Source organism: Calypte anna, chromosome 12 (genome assembly GCF_003957555.1).
Source record: "Calypte anna isolate BGI_N300 chromosome 12, bCalAnn1_v1.p, whole genome shotgun sequence".
NCBI classification, from domain to species: domain Eukaryota; kingdom Metazoa; phylum Chordata; class Aves; order Apodiformes; family Trochilidae; genus Calypte; species Calypte anna.
Window position 1 is genome coordinate 3,743,666 of NC_044258.1, and position 21,293 is coordinate 3,764,958.

At 37.7% G+C, this 21,293-nt stretch overlaps 1 protein-coding gene across 2 annotated transcripts in view; it reads left to right on the top strand.

Moving 5' to 3' along the window:
- HDAC11 (histone deacetylase 11) overlaps positions 1 to 18,575 on the top strand; it is a 28,677-nt gene extending 10,102 nt beyond the window's left edge. For both annotated transcript variants that reach the window (XM_030458720.1, XM_030458721.1), the window contains exons 4-10: positions 997 to 1,113; positions 5,002 to 5,044; positions 6,292 to 6,368; positions 8,147 to 8,209; positions 10,348 to 10,444; positions 13,404 to 13,582; positions 16,610 to 18,575. In XM_030458720.1, coding sequence (XP_030314580.1) covers positions 997 to 1,113; positions 5,002 to 5,044; positions 6,292 to 6,368; positions 8,147 to 8,209; positions 10,348 to 10,444; positions 13,404 to 13,582; positions 16,610 to 16,852 — 819 coding nt within the window. In that variant the 3' untranslated portion in view covers positions 16,853 to 18,575. The remainder of the gene's footprint in view (positions 1 to 996; positions 1,114 to 5,001; positions 5,045 to 6,291; positions 6,369 to 8,146; positions 8,210 to 10,347; positions 10,445 to 13,403; positions 13,583 to 16,609) is intronic.
- Positions 18,576 to 21,293: the final 2,718 nt, after the last annotated feature.

Genomic DNA, 21,293 nt, shown 5'->3' on the forward strand with positions numbered 1-21,293 from the left:
GTAGTTGAATCACTGGTACATGTGAAGCCAAAGTTGGTTTTTCTTCAAGTACCAGAGCACCCTGAGGTTGGTTTGTGGTTGGTTTTGGTTAAAACTGACCACTTGGATGTCCTGTCAGTTGTAAATAAACAACCAACAGTAATCAGGCAGCCAAGTACTGAATTTTGTTCAATTCTCTGTTCAGAATCTTTCTACAGGGTGTCAAATCCCTAATTCTTGGTACCTGGACATTTTAGTATTGCAGGTAGAGGTATATTCTTGCTTGTGACTTAGGCTTTGAAATATATTTGGGGTTGTTATCGCTGGTAGCAACATTAGCAGAAGTTCTTTGAAGTAACCTATATGTGTTTGCAAAAAAAAAGCATTTACATATTGCATATATTTTGTGTTCTAACCTTCAAGTCGTGTACTTGGTGATAGGACTTCTTAACAAAATGCTTCCTTGAAGCATTTTCCAAAAGTGTTTAATATGCTATGTAAAATTTAATCAGTTTTCCATGGTGAAATTTGCAATGTATTCATTTAAGTATTTGAACTTCTGAGTTGAGTTGTTTGTTTGTTTTTTTTCCTTTCTCCTTGGTGTATCCTTTTGATTTGAATAGGAAAAGTTATTTTAGGTTTGAACAATATGTCAAGCATAGCTTGCTGCTAATGCTACTGAAGGACATCCTAGAATTCTTCCTCCTAATCCCAGGGATATTAGATTTTCTGAAATACTAGCTTGCTGAAAAGTTGCTGATGTATTACAATTTGATACTAGAACCTGAAAAGCCTAGTGCTGGTGGTTGAAAATGATGATTCTCATTGTTAATCACTTGAGGATAAACCTTGAGGAGGTTACTAATAAGGACTGTTAAGGTCATCTCCATCTAAAAATATTCAGAATCTTGCTAAGAACTTATGAGCTCCATTTTTGTTAAATAGCTACGCATGAGAGCTCTAAATGCTGCCATTAAGACAGGATATTAATTGAAACTTATTTTCCTCTCTTTGTAGTGGTCATTTGTGGTGGCTGCAATCACAGAAATCCCACCAGTTGCCTTTCTTCCCAATTTCCTTGTTCAGAGAAAAGTTCTGAAACCTCTGCGAACCCAGACAGGAGGGACCATAATGGTAAGGTGCTCTTGGGTCATTTTTACCATATTCAGAATTGTGTATATAAATGCTATAAACCTGGGAGTTGTAATATTTTGTAGAACTCGAAGGCTTGAGCCCTGATGTCCTGCAGAGAGCAGTGAGTTAGTGGTACAGCCCAAACCATGAGCAAAGTTTGCTTGTTAGAGACTGCCAAGGTGAAGGACACACCAGATTTTATTCTCCCTAATTTGCAGAAGTAAAGGGAGTTGGTACAGGACAGCCTGAGCAAGCAGTGATAGGGCAGGATTTATGACACATACAGGAACTGATTTAGTTTTGAACAAGGTTCAAATACAGGTGAATTGTAGGAAGGAGAGGTTTCAAAACTGATAATATAAAAAGTATTTTTAGAGCACATATTTTCTGAATGGCTCTGGTACTGCAAGGGAAGAGGTGCATGGTTTGGTTGCTCTTGAGACTAGGTAAGTGTTTAAATTTAAAAATGGTATTGCCTAGCTCATTTTAATAATAAAAGTTGGTTTATCTGCTCCTGCTGTAAATACTGTCTGAGCAGCTCAGCTGAACTCGAGCAAGAGGTAGCTGCTTTTGCTTTAGCAGAATTGTTTTCTAATCAGTTAAATGAGTGCTGTGGTCAGGAGAGCTGTGTGTTGCCAGACATTGAATTTTGCCTGAGAACTGCCAGTTGAGGTGTTGAGGAAGTAGGAGGAAAGACAACAGTGAAGAGCTGGAGCCAGGAATGGGCTACTTAAACCATGCATTGAGAGAAAGATGCCTTCTTAATTGTATATCAGTAACTCATGGAACCTTTTTTGCCCTTTTTATTATTCCTTGTCATACTAGAGCCAGATGTTTATACACTGTACAGCATGGTGCTGGGAGAAGATGGTAGCAATCCTGAACTCTCTTTGCAGGCACTGAGCTGTAGCAGTTTTATAAATAGAAGATAAATAATCCTCTCTGAAGTCATTAATATTATGGTATAAATGGATCTTTGCATTTTAGCTGCTGTTCCTGAAGGCAGCTGTTACAGTGGGTGCATGTGAAAAGCAAAGAAACCCATATTGCTTTTTTTTTCTATGTGAAGCCAGTTACTGAAGAACATTATTCTGTGGGTTAGCAAACCTTCCAGGGCACATTTGTGCCAAATATGAGAATATTGCAGCCACTAGATACTGAGTGAGGGAGACTGGAAAGCCAAAAATGAATGATAAATTAAGGACATTATTTCAAGAAATAAGCTAAGAGGTAGTTTTCCATTTCTGTGAACAGGAATGTAGGTACTTAGTAATCTGTGCACTGAAATCAAGGTTTCTTCTTTTTGGAGATCATAGAGGGAAGGATCAAAACTTCCCCTCCCTGATAATGAAATTGTCTGTGTGAAGCAAGTTAATACTGCTTATTGCTCTGAGCTGTTAAATAAAAATGGACAGTTGTTTCTTTCTAAATCATTAGGTTAATAGCAAGTCCTGTGACATTTATCATGTGTAAGTATGCTTTCAGGCTGCTCAGTCTGGTTTTAATTCAGGTTTGTGTGTGATAAATGTCACTTTATTTCAAAATAAAAGCTGTATGTATCTTGCCTGCCTTGGCCTCTGTTTCTACAACTATTGTTCTCACCTCTGAAATCCCATTTCCTAACTCTAGTCTAATTTTCTTGTGTTGTCCTGTCCCCTGGATGTACATGTTATTCAAAATCAAAGAACAGTGAGGTAAGGAAACAGGTGAAAGTGTTTGTACAGTGCGATGTCTGATGATTTTGTTGAAGCCTGAAATTCTGACAAAACATGAGAAAACCAGATAAACTATTGAAAGCCTTTAAGGACAACTTAAGAGTATGAGCTGGGAAAGAACATGGGTAGGTTCTGCCAAATCATTAGGCTTGTTGGATTATGGTAATAAGGTGTCTACCAAAAGTGCTGTCTCCTACAGAAAGTGCTAACTGGCAAAGGTGGAGATAATAGTGAAACACCCTGCACCTCCCTAATGCAAACAGGCATAAACTACTGGGAATATTTGCTTCTGGCAGATTACCAGCAGGAGCTGGAAGTAACACTAAACTGGTTTTCATGATAACTGCATTCTCATCTTGCTTTTAGTGGACTGCTGGGAAGGTTGGGGGTACTTCCACTTTTTTCTGGTTTTGTGGTGGTTCATATAGCTCAAGGGGCTTAAAAATGTTTTGCTTGTTGCTCACAAAGTAGCAGCTCCATTCTGCTGCTTCTGAGTCCTTCAGCATCACTTCAGACTCCTGCTCAGTTCTCACTTCTGCCATGTTTCTGCCTGCACTCACTTGGTTGTTTTGGTCTGCAAAGTTCTCTCTGAACAGGAGAGGCAGGGTCTTCTCCTGCTGTAGCTGTGCTGCCCTTCTGTACAGTAGTAATGAGGGATGAAGGAAGTGGCAGAAAGGAAAAATAACTAGGAGGAGTCTAAAGGCTCCTAATATTCTACCTTAGGTATTTCTTAAGGGTTTTGACAGTTCACATATGTAAAATCTGCTTCAAGTTGTTTCTAACTAGTTGGTACTTTTATGTGATTTGTGATGATTTTCACTGATGCTTGTGTTATCTTTATTTCATAAGTGTGCTTTCACTAGTTATAACCAGGGTGATGGAAAAGAGAGAGCCACTAGCTGTCAGTTCTGTCTTGGTATCATGTGTCCTGAAATACAAATGACATCACTGGTCACTCTTGGGTTGATCTTGATGCCACATGTGATTATTTTCACCTTTTAAAATCTTTCATTATGGGCAAATAGGTATATCCTTTGAAAGTAGTTTTGATTCATCAGACAATAACATTTGTAGTGTACAAGTCAGAAGTACAATCTTCTATTCCTGATGGTCCTCTTTGTTGTAAAAATTCCAGTTGAGTTTCTGTACTTTTAAATTTTTTTTAAAGCAACATAGGAAGATTGTGCCTTGGTGAGGAATCCCTGGAAGGTATGCTGAAGCACACATAATGTGCTTTCCCTATGACTTAATGGGTTTTATACTTCAGAAACTGCAGTCCTTTCTCAAGATGTAATTTGTATAAGTTAGTGTGTTCATAACAAGATGATGTTTTCTTAATAGTAAATTATGCCTTTTCAAATATAAACATTGGTGCTGAAAGATTCTCAACTGCCCAAACTTCCTTTTGTGTATGGTGTACACTGTGTTCTTTTCATGATTATGGAAAGGAATAATGAGGTTTTACTTTTTTATTTTTTATTTATAGCTAGTAATATCTTCTATTTTGACCATGACATTTAATATTAACTAAAATTTTATCATTTAAACCCTGTGTATCCCCTGTCTATCAGGATTCCCTTCCCTGAGTACTATTTGCATTTGAAGTAGAGATACAGGCACAGTTTTCTCTGTATTGGAAGGAAAAAGTTTAGAAGTATTCTATACTATGCATGTTTCATAATTTTAAAAACAAAAGAAGTGCCAGGACTTTTCTTTTGCATTTTTCTGTCCCCACCCCTAGATGAAACTAATCTCTATTAATCTCTATTTTCAGAATTTTGAGCTTGCTTGTCTCCTGTTTTTACATAAAGAGGAAGTGTATTAGGAGGCTCTTGCTCATTTTTTTGCTGTTACCAACAGTGGTACATTCCCTATTTCATTTGCTTGGAGAGGGTCAGTATTCATCTCCGTAAAGGACATTTTAGTTTTAGATCTGTTGGACTGCCAGGGAATGAAATACAGATGAGAGAGCAAATGTTTTAAATCAGGTAATTATGCTGAGGATAGTTTTGTGTGGGCTGTATTCAGAGGTATGATTCAGAATGACCTGCAGTACTAAAGCATCTGATGATAATTCAGTGGATGTGTCTGAACACCAAGGGTTTCATTTGGGGGTGGAATGCTGAACAGTTGCCTTGTTCATTCATGAAGTTCTCATTGTAATTTTCTTAAGGCAGGAAAACTTGCTGTTGATAGAGGCTGGGCAATCAATGTGGGTAAGTACAGATGGAGTGCATTTAATGATACAAAATGCAAAGCAGTACTAGATTTGTTTTCTCATCTACTTTTACCCTTATTGTACTATTATAATTAAATAATATTTTTTTGGAAAAAAAAAACCAAAACAAATAGCCATATATGATATATGTAATGAAAGGTGTTTGGATTGAAAAAAAAAAGAATATTTGGAGTAAATGATTTAAAAATCTTTGATTCCATTAAATTATAAAATAATTTCATAGGTGCTCTCATCAGCTGATTTATGTATTTTGCGAGCCAAAGGGTCTGGTTGTTGTGCTGCAGGGCAGGGCTGTGCCAGTTAGTGTCTATTTTTGACTGTGCAGTTTTTGAGAAGAATGTAGTGAGTATAGAGCTGCTCTCCTCATAGCAAATAGCAATGTCAAACCAGTAAACTATTGAAACACTATTTTGTGTCATGTAAGATGTAGCTTGTTTTCATAAAGCTTGTCAATTCTGAGACTTTTCTGTTATTTCTTGTACACATCTTCTGCAAAGTGAATATCCAATATTAAAAATTAATGTCTGCTTAAAAACAAACCCCTGTCATATTTACTGATACATAAAGTGAGCCTGTTCAGTTTCTTTCTTGTATATTTGTAGTGGGTTTTACAGTAAATTGTTGTGGTTTATTATACAAAAAATAAGTTTGGGGAGGGGCGAGATGTCCAAGTTCTTTTTTCATGTAAGGAGTGAATCTGTTTGTGTGTTAAAGAGGAGTTCTTAAAGTGTCTCCTGGTCTGGGTGTTTGCAGAAGGCAATGTCATGTGCAAATAATAACATCATAGTTCTCAGTGTGGTGTTTTTCTGACCCTGTAGATCTTTCCACATGTCCTTTCCACCTTGACCTGCAGTGTTAACAATGCAGCTCCAACCTGCATGGGGGAGCTGAACTTCCCAAGCCCTGTGCTCTACCATGGAGGCACTGTGTGTGACAATGTTCATTACTCAGTTCAGAGGGTGGCTGCTAGATGACAGGGACACTCCCCTTTAATTTGGGCACCTGCAGAGGTCCTTTGCCTAATGGTCTAGTAGGCCACACATAAGGTATGTGCAGAAGCCCTGTGAGATACTTTCTGTTGCCAGCTTGGGGTTTAACAGCTCTAGGCACAGTATTCTTAAAGAAAAAAAGTTCTTGACATGTAAGTGACCTCTGTCTCTTTGCAAAATCCACCCTTGTTCCTTAGTATCTGGCTTTTCACCTTTTCAACATCTTTATGTTTAGGAGGTGGTTTCCATCACTGTTCCAGTGATAAAGGTGGAGGATTTTGTGCATACGCTGATATCACACTGGCTATAAAGGTAAGAAGTGCCCTAAAGCCAGGATTTTCTACAATTTTCCAAATGGAAAAAAAAAATTTACAAATTCATAAGGACTAATTTGCATCTCAATAGGAGAAAATAAAGCCATCTGTACATGGGTAGGAATGGGGAAATGGTGTGGCACTTGATGCTGTAAAACATCATGTGTATACAGTTTTGTTAAGTAGAAGGGAAGAGTTGCAGGAGTCAGAATGATGAATATAAATATGCACCACTGGAGTGCATTAATAATGTCTTCCTTCAAAAAAAATCCTCAAAATCACACCAGATTGTCTTTTAATACCCTCAGTGGCAATTATCCTAGCCTTGCAGTTAAACCTGAAAATTCCACATGTGTTTCAGTGGTTACAATCAGGACTGATACAGAGACAGAAATGCTCTCTCTGAATCAAGCTGCACTATACAGTGCTCAGAGTGGTTCAAATTCATGAATAAAAACGTGAATGTCTCAAAAATAATCACTGAATGTGAATGAATACATTTGGTATTTAGCTGCTGAGAGGCTGAAGTAAGAGCTTTCTGCAATTAGGGCTTATTTTTATCAAATGTACTATGGTATATTTGTACACTAGAGTATTTATAAAGTATCAGCAATCAAACAGAAAAGAGCTCTAATGATTGCAGCACACTGTATGACATAACATCATAATTTATGTACATGGTAATTTACAGAAAAGTAATCTACAGTGGTGTATTTTCCCTGTCATTAAAATACAGATCGAGATATTAGAGTGGGTTACAGTTAGTACACAACCTTTGGGTTTTACCATGTCTGTGTTGCAGATGGTAACTCAAAGAATTAGAAGATAGTTATTTTTTACAGACATGGAATAAAAAATTAATTCTGATACTAGAAGGGACTTTAATGCATACATTCCCTACTGCAGCTTTTCCTAAATGGTGGGTTTGATGCTCGTACAGTGGGATGCTCTCACAGGGGAGTGTTTCTCCCTTCCTGCTTATAAACCTCACTTGTGCTACTGCTTGTCTCTCCTCAGTGATGGCTGGGGAGCACCTTTTGCTTCACCCTGTCCCAGCCCACAGTTTCTGGGCTGTCCTTGGTCCCACTCCAGCCTCTGACAGCACCAGTGCCTCCAAGAGCTTTACAGTCCCTCACTGGGCCTGTCCCTTGGCTGCTGCAGGATGCAGAGATGTGCCAGCTCACCTGAAAGAGCTGGCGTCACTACCACAGGGTTTATTACCTTGGACTCCAGTACATTATTCAGTGCCACTCCTGGGGCCTGCTGGGCAAGTTAGTGTGGGATGCTTTAACCATGGGTTGTGTCTGGTACTTTGGGGGAGAATGAGGAGATGAGTAGAAATTCTTCCTTCTTCACCAACTCTCTCTACTGGTAGGTACAGATGACTCTGGAAAGCACATCTCATGCATGTCATCTGATGGGATTGTGTAAGTTTTTTACTGGATGATCACAAGCATATTTTGTATGAAATAACTAGAGCTTTTGTCATTAAGTTCATTGGTGAATGAAATGAACAGACACATGCTACACTGAGATCAGAACAGTAATGTACTGTGCAAGGGTCAAGCCTTCAGATTATTGTTAACTTCATCTAGCTTGAATGAGGCCTTGAACAACCTTGAGGGCTGTCCCTGCCTATGGCATGTCCCCTCCCTCCATGGCAGGGAGGTTGGAGTAGATGATCTCTAAGGTCCCTACTTACCTAGACCACTCTATGATTAATTTGCCACCTAACTTGGTAATTTTCACCATCTTTTTCTTTGTTTGTATGTCCAGTTCTTATTTGAAAGAGTACAAGGGGTGTCTAAAGCCACAATTATTGATCTGGATGCTCATCAGGTGAGTAGCTTACCCATATTCAGTGCTGCAGATACTTTTCTTGAAATACAAATGCCTGGTAAATCCTCCTTTTTCTAGCTGTCAACTTTCTCTAAACCACCAAATAACAGAATACAAAGTTCATCAAAATGATGGAAACTGGGAACAGTTTAGTTGCTTAATTATTTTACAGTCCAAAGTGCTGTTAACAGCAGTTAAATAAAATTAAACTGAACTGTAGCCCCATCATGTGGTTAGATTTAAAATAAGTTTGTTACACACTGATTCAAGGCAGAAGTGTCCAGAGCAGATCAGTATCTCAGAAGAAACAAGACTCTTAAAACAGAATTACAGTTAGTTCGGCATGTGTGATCATTGTAGCAGCCTTTGCAGGGGAAGAATTTGTCCTTCAGTGTTTTAATGGCAGCCTGACTTCAGGCTAATGAAGTGAAGAATCCATTAGTTTTTACCTGGTGAAGTGATTTACTGTGGGCACTGAGAACAAATCTCATCTCTAGTGGGATTTCCACAAGAATTCCTGAAAGAAGGGAAATGGATTTTTAGAGAAGCAGTTAATGCAAAAAAATAATGTCCAGTCTGAAGCATTGAAGAGAATTCATTATGTGTAAATAGACCCTTTTTAAGTAGCCTCATGGCAACGAGGAAGCCTAATGGCTGCCAGTCTTCCATCTTCTATAATTTTTCTTATCTGCAAGTTAGACATCAAAAAATTACCATGAAATAAGGATACAGATTATGCAATGGAAAAATGTTTTGTTTTCATGATTCTCTTGAACCGTCTCTGTTAGGGCGTGGGGGTTTTGTGTGTGTGCTTTTTAGGGGTGTTTTTTGTTTTGATTGCCAAAAACTTCTTGGAATGTATTTTTATTTTCAGGTATCATGCTGGTAATCTCACTCTGCACACTAAGTCACGCTTTTGTTTCCTTTCTTTGGGGAATGAGAGTGGTCTGAAGTAGTAGCTCAGTAGATCCTTTTTAAGTCAGCAGATAGTCTCATCTTGTAAGAGTTCCAGTTCTTGGTGCATTGGGGAGTTTCACCTCAAAGTAGCTCACCCAGAGGCTCAGATTCTTATATTTCTGATCAGGAACTGTTTATCTATGGATGAAAAGTTCTGAAAAAGTAGGAATTGCTGTAGTTTAGCATAAAGAAATGCAAGTCTCATGATTCCCATTCCCTTTTTCACCCACACTGACTAGCTTTAGCCCAGTGATTCTTTTTTGGTTTTTCTATTTGTTTGTTTCTAGTAGAAATTGGAGAAGAAACAGCTTAGCTGTCCAGGGATGTAAATTACATCTTCTGTAATTAAGTTACCCATCTTAACTTAACATCTTAATTAAGTTACCCATCCCCAACAGGGAAAGCCTGTTTCTGTAGTTGAAATTAAATTCTGGGAAAATATGGTCAGGGTTCTTGAATGATACACTGATTTCAACAGGATAATCTTAGTGATTGATATGAAAAGATAATTCTTATACTAGTAGAACAGAGTCTAAATGAGAGTGAAAAGGAAACCATTAAATTCAGAGATGGAGGAGAGTAAAATATTCAGAATCTGAGTTTTCTCTTGATCATCAGTTTTTACACCCAATATTGGGTTGAATATATAAATATATAAATTTTTTGTAAGAAATCTCTGGTGTTAAATTTTTGGGTCTTTAGTCTTTGTGAACTTTCCAGGGATTACTTAATTCACCGAGATTTGAATTATTAGAGGAGCTATAATCTGCTGTATATTTATTAATCCTTGTGTAAAACCATGAGTATTCCTGCAGCAGTTGAAAGTGACTTTTTTTACACAAATGGAAGATGAGATATTTGGTCCTGATGGTCGCTCTTTGTCATTAAACAATTAGCTTCTAGTTTTCATTTATTTTTCTTAGATGGACAATGAGAAGTGTGATAATTACCTTCCCAGAGATATAAAGATGTTGATTTTGATAATACCTGCAGTCTTCAGACTGGTCCTGTCAAAGCCCTCAAAGCTCTACACCTCAAAAATAACCTTCAGGACTATAAATAAGAGAACGACACAGGAATTTTAAATATTGGGTCTTTTTAGTCTTAACTGTTTTAGATCTTGCAGATTGTTTAGTTCTATGTCAGTGTGCTAGGAGTAGCTAACTGTAAATTTCTTTCAGGGAAATGGCCATGAGAGGGACTTTATGGATGACCAGCGGGTGTATATTATGGATGCATACAACAGATACATTTACCCAGGGGATGGGTTTGCTAAACGTATGTATCATTGAAATTCATATTCCAAAATATAAAAGACCTACTATGTTGCTGAATAACTTCATTTACTACTAACTTTCCTTGCAACAATGTTAACTAGCTATTTTTTTTTAATTTCACACTGAACATACAAGTTTCAATGATCACAGTAATATGTTATAATAATGCTAATACTGTAGTGTTTTCCCTCACTTTTGGAATGAATCTGGAATGCAGGGTGTGGTATTAGGTGGCCTTTGTCAGCAGCCCATTCAGAAGCTCATGCCATTCTTAGAGCAGTGAGTTAAATAACCCTTTTAATTTGAAGTTAACTGTTAGAATTTAATCTTTCCCTTATACTAAATTTATAAAATAATTGACTAAGACAATACCATGTAGAAAAACATGCTATTTTGAAAGTTATACTTTATAACATACCTACGTGTTATCTTTCCAATAAAACTTGTTTGGTAAGCCTCTGGAAAACAAGATGTGTAACAAGTCATACAAATGTCTGGTGGCTGGGTTTTTTGTTCTTGTTGTTTGTTTTTCCCTGCTGTGCCTATTGTCTGGTGACCTGTCACAATTAATTAATGGGCTTTTGAAAATGGTTGAATTGGAATGCAAAAGCCCAAAGCTTATTTGATCTTTGATTCTGTTACACTGTCATTTATTATGGGCTTAATTTATTAACTGAATGATGGGGAAGATGTTTTGCTGTTGAATTCCTTCACTGGTGCTGTCATTTTGAAAAGCCTACTTATTTTGGATTCTTGGCAAGAATTAGGTTCTTTGTACTTCTGTTTATGTAGGAAAGATTTTGAAAGTCATAGTGTATGTATGTCATAGTATTAAGCTAGAAAATGGAGCATTTAAAGCAGGGTATGTCTGAAAGCAGAAGAATTGTAAGAAAATGAAGGAGTTTATTTTTTTTCCTAAGATAAATATCCCTTTATTTGTATATCAAATAACTTTTTGAACAGATGAATTAAGACCAAAGCAGAGTAAGCCCTTTTTAGCAAATATGAAATAGTGACCTCTCCCCTCTCCTGGGAAGCTGGGAGTACTGCTCTTCCCTTGCTACAGGTGAAGCAGAAGGTGCAGAAAGCCATGACCAAAGGCATGTGAAGATGTAATTTTCCTAAGGGTGTCTAAGCAGGACTTCAGTGACTAAATTCTTTCTACTTTGTAGTGCTAGGGGACCAGACAAAGAGGAGATCAGAGGGGACATCTTTTTGAAGGGAGGTAAAAGCTTGAACCTGATAGTTTGAATCTTTAGAGTAAATTCTAACTGATCACTGTTTCCCTGGACGTCTTACTCATTTTGTCCATGCTTCATTACAGGAGTCTCTTCTGTACATTTTTTTGCCCTTCATCAGGAAAAAAAAAAAAAAAGACAGACTTTGCTAACTTTAGCTAGTACTTAGCCACAAGCACATTGAGTTCCTGGGGGGAAGCAGTTTGGAATTACACAGAAGCTTAGGAAGGGAAAGTACAAGATGGATGGGTAAAAGAACTAGTTCCTGAAGGGTAAGCATGAGAAGCTGACAGCTGAAACTCAAAGTTCAGGCCTTATAAAAATATGTTTTGCTGTTGGTCTGAGTGTCATCTTGTCTGTTTTAAAAGCTGGAGAGGTATGTTCACTCATTAGCAAGAGACAGACAAAAGGCCATCATCAGGTGTGTCCCTGCACCGTTACTACCAGCTGCAACTCTGTTTTTTTTAGAGTTGAAGACAAAAGACCTGCAGAGGCATGGAGTTTTATTCATGATCATCTTGACTTTTTTTATGGCTTCATCAGAAGAATACTTATTTGTTCCCCATGCTGTTGTGTTTACCTCCCTCCCTAAAGTTCTCTCCAGCTAGCAGATTCTTTACCCTGAAGGGGCTCTGAGTGGTGTTCAGAAGACCACAGCTGTGCAGACCTACATGAACATTTATATAACGATAAAAGAATTCCAGAAAGATATAATAAGCAGATATCTTTGCAAGTATTCATGCAATAAAATGGGGGAAAGAAAAAGAACACTAATGTTGAGCAAGGATGAAGGCAGAAAAAAAGTGTCCATCTAAGTATTGTCTTGTGTTGAATGCACTCATGCACACGTGGTGGGTGCTGAATCCACACTTGAGATTTAAGCCTCCAAGTCATTGAAGACCTAGGGTATGGTGAGGTAGAAGTCATACCTAGCAACAACCTCTGACACTGATTTTAATAATTCAGGTTTAGAGTTAGACATACCTGTGCAAAAGCACCCAAAGCTAAGCTGCATAACCTTGGCTTTCTTCCCTCTGTCTTCTCAATCTTCCTTTTCTACTTCTAATGCTTTATTACAAGCATTAGAAATAATTTGATTTAAATTAAGAATAGATATTTGTTCTTCTGGTTGGATTACAGGGTAAGAACATTACATTGAAAATGCTTGGGGCAAAGCTGAATCTTGTTATACATTCATAAAGCAGTTCACATAAATTCATGATCCCTTGCTGTTAAGTTTGGAGCACAGTGATAAAAATAAAACATCTTAATAGTCTGTCTCAATGATATTTATCTTGGTTTTTTGTTTTTTTTCCCCAAAGTGTTTCTCTGCAATAGAAATTCAGTGTTTTCTTCTCCTTATGCTTTATTAAGTTACTTTAAAGTTAATAATTTTCTTTGATTTCTTCAGTTGATAAATAGATATGTATGTAGATCAGCTGCTTTTCAGTAACATTTTCTGCTCATTTTATTCCCCCACTTCCCAGCCCTGCATCCAGTTTTCTCTCTTTGATGGAATTTTTTCCAAGGTCATTTTGCTTATGTTTGCTGAGAAAGCAAGTAGTTGAATAATTTTCTTTAATTCAAGGATCTGTGAAAATGTAGCACATTTACAACATTTTCAGAAATGTTATCTCTTTCTCTTGCTTACCTAAGTCCTGCATTTTCTTTTAAAGCAATGCTTTCTTTATTCAGTACCATTGAAACATTTTCTCTTTTTAGGTGCCATAAAACGCAAGGTGGAATTAGAGTGGGGTACAGAGGACACAGAATATCTTCAGAAGGTTCATACTCAGGTGGAAGGAGCATTAAATGAGTTAAAACCTGACATCATTGTTTATAATGCTGGGACAGATATTCTGGATGGTGATCCATTGGGAGGACTTGCTATTTCTCCTCAGGTTTGTATGATACCAAAATACCTACAGACTTGCACTGCTCAATGTGGCAGTTTGTTAGGTGAATAGAAGGTGAATGCTTTCCACTGAAGCAGAGCACTTTCCTATTACATGCAGCTCCCTTTCTCTCTCACCATCTATTTTTTTTAATTTTTTCTCTTCTTGACTCTATAAATATTTTTGGGTTTTGGGTGCCTGTTCCAGTATCATTCATCTTCTTGTGAAATGACACAGATTTTGAGCATCCAAACAGAGGTGACACAGAGGTGTGTATTTTCACACTTCACCTGACTCCTATTTTCCCTGTTTGGTTCATTCTTTCTTTGCTTCTTTTACCCTCACAACCTATTTGGTTATATATTTCTTTTGTCACCTGCTCCCAGTATGTATCTTATACTTAATTTCCTCTGTAGCACTCCCAGCTGTTTAAAACTGATCTTCTCTTCCAGTTCTAGCAATTTTGTGCAGTCTGGCTCTGTATTCTTAGCAAATGAATGGATTTTCCCTTTACATTCTCTTCTCTGCAAATACCATTACCCTTTTTCAGTTCAGGTTATCTTCTCTCCCTAGTTTAGCGCCAGCTTTAAATTTTGATATAGCTGTATAGCTTCATGGAAGTCTTCACCTCCCACTTTCTCAAAATAAGGAAAAATTTACAGATCTGGTTTTTCCTCTGGTAATGGTTCCTTCTCTAATAGTTCCTTGGTTCTGTCTCTCCTGTTTTCACATTTGGTTCTCTCTGAGTGTCCACCAGTTCAATTAGAAAAAATACTTTCTTGATTTGTAAGCTCTTGGTTTCCCTTCTAGATGACCCATCACTCAGTCTGTTCAGGTTTAATTCTGTGTAGTGGTATTTTAGATCACAGATGCCTCCTCTTACACAGCGCTGTAGTTCCTTGCTGGGTTTTGTTGGCTCTCTTATGTATTTCCTCATTCTTACTGTCTCTGAGTCCCCTTTTTGCTGCTGACTGTCTGAAAATTCCCTGACAGACTCAAGGTGTCATGGCTCAGGAGCTCCTTTGAATCTCCAGATTTTGTTTCCTTGGCTGTGGAAAAGCCTCTGTGGAGACAGGAAGAGCTGAAGGGCTTGGACTAGTTTGGATTTGGCTTTGGAGAGGATATGCTCTGAAGTGTGAGATCTCATTTAGGGAAAAGCAGCCACCACCAAGAGAAATAGAAGCTAGTGGCAGATGCGGAATACTTTAAGATGTCTCCTTTCAAAATGTTTTCTGCCGTTAGAGAAGCAGTGTTAACTGGCAAGGAAAATTAGTTGCAATACCCTGTTGGGTGCTGTATAGGCAAAGAGACACAAAGTGGGGGAAAGAGAGGTAAAATAGAGAGGTGAAATGATTCTTCTGCTCACAGGTAGAGATGAAAAGCAGAGAGTGCCATTTCTCTGTGCAACCAGTGCTCAGGTGCCTGATGGAGAACAGGTTTCTGGAGCTCCTGCATTTTTTTTCTGCAGCATTTCTTGTCTCTCTGATCTGAATGGCGTGTTTAACCAAGCATAAAATCCCAGGCTACTGAGCAGACTGAAACTGAAGGCACTGAGCCTGGATAATTAACCTCTTCAAGGTTCATTAATCCAATCTTCAATCCTTCATTCATGTTTTAAAATCTTTAAAATTCTACTCAAAGTTAGGCCTTCTCTGAGTGCCCTAAGTGATGGTTTCTTAGTGCTTGAGGGTACAGCCAGAATACTCAGGATGTAGCAGAGAAGTCCCTCTCACCTGTGTGTGTAGGTGGGGACTGTTGTATCAGGCTGTTATTTTCATCTGAGTTTTCTTCCTTGGTAACACACAAATGCTGGCACAAGCCCTTGGTTTTTCCTCTTTAGTTCTTCCAGGCTGAACCACTAGAGGTGCTGGAGCAGGGATGAGGCAGTTGGGCTGCTATGAGCATGGGGACTGCTTCCAGTTCTTGGGTGGTAGAATGTTTGCTGCATCCAACTGGGAACTGTGGTTCCCAAGGGATGTACAGCTCATTCTGTGATCCTGTTATTTCCACTAAGGGTCTGTTCCTAATATAATTCTTAAGTTTCCCTTGCCTTATTTTTCAGTTATTGTTCCTTATTCCCATTGTTCTTTTAGAGAGCTGTGTCAAACTATACATTAGCTATTTACTGTTGCATTATTTTACAAAATATTTATTCAGCTGCATTTAGATTTTGTTCTTTCCCTTTACCATTTATTTGTGGTCTGACTTTTCTGATGGCATGGTATTATTTTTGTATTTAGTCTCCCTCTAACCAATCTGAGTAGTGCATATTTGTTTTGTTGTGATGGTTTTGCTGCTGCTTAATAAATTTTTGTACTTGGTTGCATTTTAATCCCTTTTCCCTTCTCCAGCTCTTGCAGTTACTTAAATTGTGAGCTGTCTTTTGTAAGCTGTTAACTATTATGTTGTTAGTGTTGGGGTTTTTTATTGGATTTTATTTTTTGAGGACTCATAATGGATTATTTATGCCTCCTACATACCTCTGGAACTCTGCTTTTGCTTTTCCCACAAAAGTAGATTTTAATTCTATTCTCATTTATTTCTGCATTATCTCCTTTCTCCCACATGTACTTATTTGAAAATAGAGACTTGAATTCTTCTGTTGTCCAACTTCTGCTGTCACTCAGTGACAGTGTTCAGTGACAGTACTGCACCTCTTGGTCAGCACTATCATTTTTTTACTTTCATATCCTTGTTCTATTAGTAAGAAATTATTTATAATTTATTTTCCTTTTTATAGATTTGCCATTACTTATTTTCTGCAGCTTCCCCTTCAGCCATACATCATTTTAGTTTGATTGCAGACTTTTACGCTGTGTCCTCTAAAATCAAGTCAAGGATTTTTTGCTATTTTTCTTTTTCTTTTTTTTAACAATAATGCTAGCAGGACTTTTAAGTTCTTTTTTTTTATTCCTGTTGTAAAATGAAAAGCCTGATTCCCGATAAAGCATCCAACACTTCAAACACATTAACCATAGGCTAGAACTAAGCTATATTAATACCACTTTTGGGGTAACTGTTGTAAACCTGCAGGGAATTGTGAAGAGGGATGAAGTTGTGTTCAAGGCTGCCAGAAGCCGCAGAATCCCAATCCTGATGGTGACATCTGGAGGCTACCAGAAGAGGACAGCACGGATTATTGCTGACTCCATCCTCAATTTGCACAGCCTGGGGCTCATTGACAAGGAGCAGGCAACCTGTGGAGCTGGAAATCCCAAGGTAGAACAGATGATTAGAGACTCTGCTAAAGACTTATGCAACTTGTCACTGCAATGACAAGTTACTGACTTGAGGAAACAGCTTCCTGGTTTGGGAGCAGGAAGATCTCCGTGTTACCAGGGTTAATACAGAATATTTTAAAAAAGACTCATCTGTAAAGTAACACAGTAGAGATTATATGTTGTTACAGAATAACTGTGTCTACTGAAACTATCTTGAGCAAAGGCAACAAATCCTTTTAAGCTAATTGAGACGTGCTCAAGGGTACTGCCTTTCAGTTTATATTACTGTAGAAAGCTATAATTGCTTCTCTTATTGTCATGGGTGGTGTATTATGTGTAATGAACTATGCAGTTGGTATCCAAAGACCATCCCAGGCCTATTTCAGATGATGCAGTTTGGACAGTGGTGGGAGAAATGTGCACTAAATCTATTGTAGGCTTTTCCTTTTTTAGATCCTGTGTTTTATTTATTGCTTTTTTATTGAAATTTTATTAAAAACAAGTTCTGCACAGGCTTCACCTGTCAGCTTAATACTAAAGTTATGTGCAATACTATTAAAAACAGTTCAGTTGGTAGGCTTTTAAGCCATAGTCTGTTAGAATGAAGACTCATTAACTATTATTCCTGTGGTTGATGGTGACTAAAATCCTACTTATAAACACCTTGAGAAATAGAATATGAAATGCCTTTGACTTCACATGCAAACAAACCATAAGAGATGAGGATTAACAGTCTGATTTTCCTCTCAAAATGAGGCCTGCACATAAAAGGCTGTAGTTACTGTGCCTCATAAGTCAGAGTACAGAAACTACAATAACATTAAAACCAATTTTAGAGTTCTGAGAATTTTTGCAGAAAATATTACATAAAAACAAAAGGTATCTTTCATTATTGCCAGGTTGTCATGTATAAAGCAGTAAAGAGTAGATTTTGATTTTTAAATTTTTTAAAAATTTTATTTCCAATTAGTGCTGTGTGTTTCACTTGCTTGAAGGGTAACTGTACAGTCAGAGTCTGTAACCTAATTGTTCATACAGTTAAAAACAGAGTAAAATTTCTACATTAAGTTAATGTGTAAAACTTATATGGGAGCTTCCAGGAAAATTTGGGAATGAAAACGTGTATTCAAAAGCAAATTTGGTGCACTAACTGTGAAGTTTGGTTTTGTTTAAGTTGGTGTCTTTTGCAATAGGTACTGCTTATAGTAGTAGGGGGTCACAGATGTATTACACTGTATGTTTTGCATGAGCTTTTTTAACTTTGATGTTTTCACTGATAGTACAAGTTTCATGCCATGGTTAAGTCTGAGCCTTTCTGTGAAGGAACACTGGTGTGTTCCATGTAGTAGAACTGGTGTGTAAGCTATTTAAGGAATGTTTAATTCCAGTCAGAATACTTACCTCACTTAGTGTTAATATTTAGATTGATGGGATTTGCTAATTGTAAGAACTTGCACATTTGCGATAAATATCTGCTTCCAACCAGATTTGACACATTGCACTAATCTTGAGTTGCAACACTGTTACTAAAAAGCACTTTTAAATTTCTTACTAGAAGGACCATCAGAGTACAACTAATGTTGAGATTTATTTTTTCTATGCTGTCTGATGTTACTGAGATGTTATTCTTTCATGTAATTTTTATAAAACTATAAATGATATTTCTATAAACTCAACCCCTGTCATAGTACCATATGGTCTCTTCCAAAACATTTTCTGTTTGTGTTAACATGTTTGTTATTTTCCCTCAGTGAAGATTAAAATTATGTTGAACAATGCTGACTGGCTTTTCACTTCACATGTATCTTGACAGTCAATGTTTTTGAACAGAAGGTTTTACTGAAAGGACAAGATGTGTTTTTCATACTTAAAATTTAACTGGAACTGCAGTGAGTCATATGGTTTGTCAACAGTGGGTGAATTCTCTGAGACTGAATGTGTGCACTTGAACTGATCTGGGAAGTTTTGTAGCCAAATGGTTTCAAAGATGTCATTGTAAGGGGGTGAAAGTCACTTTTTAATTTCAAGTTGCATTCTACTACCTATATTGTATCTCCCATTTTAAGTATTTTATCATTACAGTTATCAAGCTGTAAACTAATCTAATTCTAACTAATAAGTTAGAATTAGCAGAACAGCTCCTGCTTCATACTAATTTTTGTATAGTATTTGCCTTGGTTCTTAGAACCAGTGAATTTGTTCTGTTTTTTCAAGAGGTGGAAGTAAAACTAGTGCCATCATTAAGAAAGGTTTGATGAAAATTTCATCATGGAAACTTCCCCTTCACCTACCACTAACTTAATTTTTAGCTGTGACTAGAAATTTTGCAGCATACAAACACCTGTGTAAGTTTGCTAGGAGGATGCCAAGTAGTCATAAATTTTAGGGGGAAAAAATGTGGGGCTTTTGGCTATTTTTAATTGCAGTTGCAGCTATAAAGCCGTCCCCTAATAGGAAGAAATGTGTCAGGACTGGTGCCCTAACTTACAACCTAAAAAAATGTCTTAAAGATTAAGACCAAGCAGGTCTTTTGTTATGAAAGACATTATTTTTCCCTCATATTACTCAAGTAAAACAATAGTGAGGCATGTTCAGTAGCTTATTGTTAGTGTACATGTGTGTCTTGTTAGTCATCCATATGTGAAATACATTTTAAAGCTGAAAACACTAACTCTTCAGTTTTTCTGTTTGATTTGACAGTTGGACCAGTCAACTCCAGCCCCTCTTGCCTCTGGCAGTTGATACACAGTACAGAACTCAGCACTGAAAACACTGAGTGTTGTGGTCATGGTCTTACACTAAATTTTAGCTTTACATGGTAACATCAGTCTCTTTCAAACTCAAGGTATGGTGGGGTTTTTGTTTGACTTTGATGGTTTTTTTTTTAAACACCCTACATTGTCTCATGAATACCAGGAAGAATTTGAGAAATGCTGTAGACAGCTTATTGGGGGGGGACCAGGTAGTGCTTGTTTGGTGAACAATAAATGTTTGTGCTCTCAGTTTCTCTACTCCATGCTGCTCCTCACACCTTTAGGAACCCAATGACCCTTAAAGCATTCCCTGGTACCTTCTGGTCCTGCTGCCAGAGTGCAGCTGTTCAGCAGTGTTTCTGCCTCCTCTTGCACATAGAACAAGGCACATAATTCTCTTCAGTGCTGGCCACGCGTGGTTTTTGTGGTCTGTGAAGTGACACTCAGGTATTTCTTGTACTTTACAGATTATACTATTGTATCCTGCATTCAACAGAGCCACTTTTTGGAGAACACTGACAAATCCAGGTTATGAAGTCAGGAATCTTGGATCTGGACTTTGCTCACACTGTGCTGCCAGGAGCTAAAGGAGCTTGTGGAGTTCAGAAAGCTGCAGGCTTGAGGATCTTGGTGCTGTGTACTATGCCAGTTTTTGAACTGAATAACTGAAAACATTCTTCTTTCAAGAAAATTGCAATCCCTTGGTGAAAAAGCTCACTTGCTATCTTTGATGGAAGATGATCTTGCTTATATCCCCTGGCTGACTCAGAAATACAGAGCCATATCCAAAGCATTAAAAAAGGGTCTAAATGCCAAGTGATGCTCTGTCCTGAACTTGCCTTGAATTTGGCTTGTGTTGTGTATTCCCCAGCCATTCTAGAGGCAAGCTTGCAAATTGTCCAGTATGTGCCATCCCTTAGCTTACACTTTAAATAAGTGTGAGTTTCAGGTTTTTAGTGTTTCCTTGATCCTGACACTTTAAGTAATTTTTGATTAGAGCTCATTTAATTTTGCCTTCCTTATATTAGCCTTTTTGCAGGTCATTTTGCTACATCCAGACACTTTTTACTAGAGGTCAATAGAATTAATGCTTTCTAAAAAAAGGTGGTGTTTTAACAAATTGCAGGAAGAAATAGTTTCTCTTACTGGATTTGATTTTTCTCCTGGGCCTGCCATAGCGGTGAGAGCAGGAGGTTTGTGCTGTTCAGGGCCTGACTCTATGCCAGGACAGTACCAACCTGTAGATGATCCTGAGGACAAAGCAAATAACTCCTACTCTGCTTTCCTACAGCATTTTGAGTGTGCAAGAATGCTGCACACAGCACTGACTTCCTGCAACTATATTCAGAATATTGGGGTAAGGCAAAAATGTCCATTTTGTTTGAAGAGGTTGAATAGGTATAGGAAAGCATTGTGGTGGGGCTGTGGTTCTGACTTACCAGCCTGATGGATTCTGATCTCCCTCATTACAGCTTACATGGTGTTATCTCTGGTTGGAGGTGAATTAAGTACAAAAATTGTGAATAGACTGTTAATGAAATTACCAGTCTTGCAATATTGTAGTTATAGTGCAGTGGTCTGTGGAGCCATGCCACACTTCTAGAAATCATTTCAACTGCTTCTCAACTTTGAAAGAAGAACTATATTTCTTTTCAGATATAAGGCTAGGAGTACATTTCACTGGTAAGATCCAAAATCATGTTATTTTGCAGTTTAGAGCAGACATCCTTTGAGCTTTCCTGT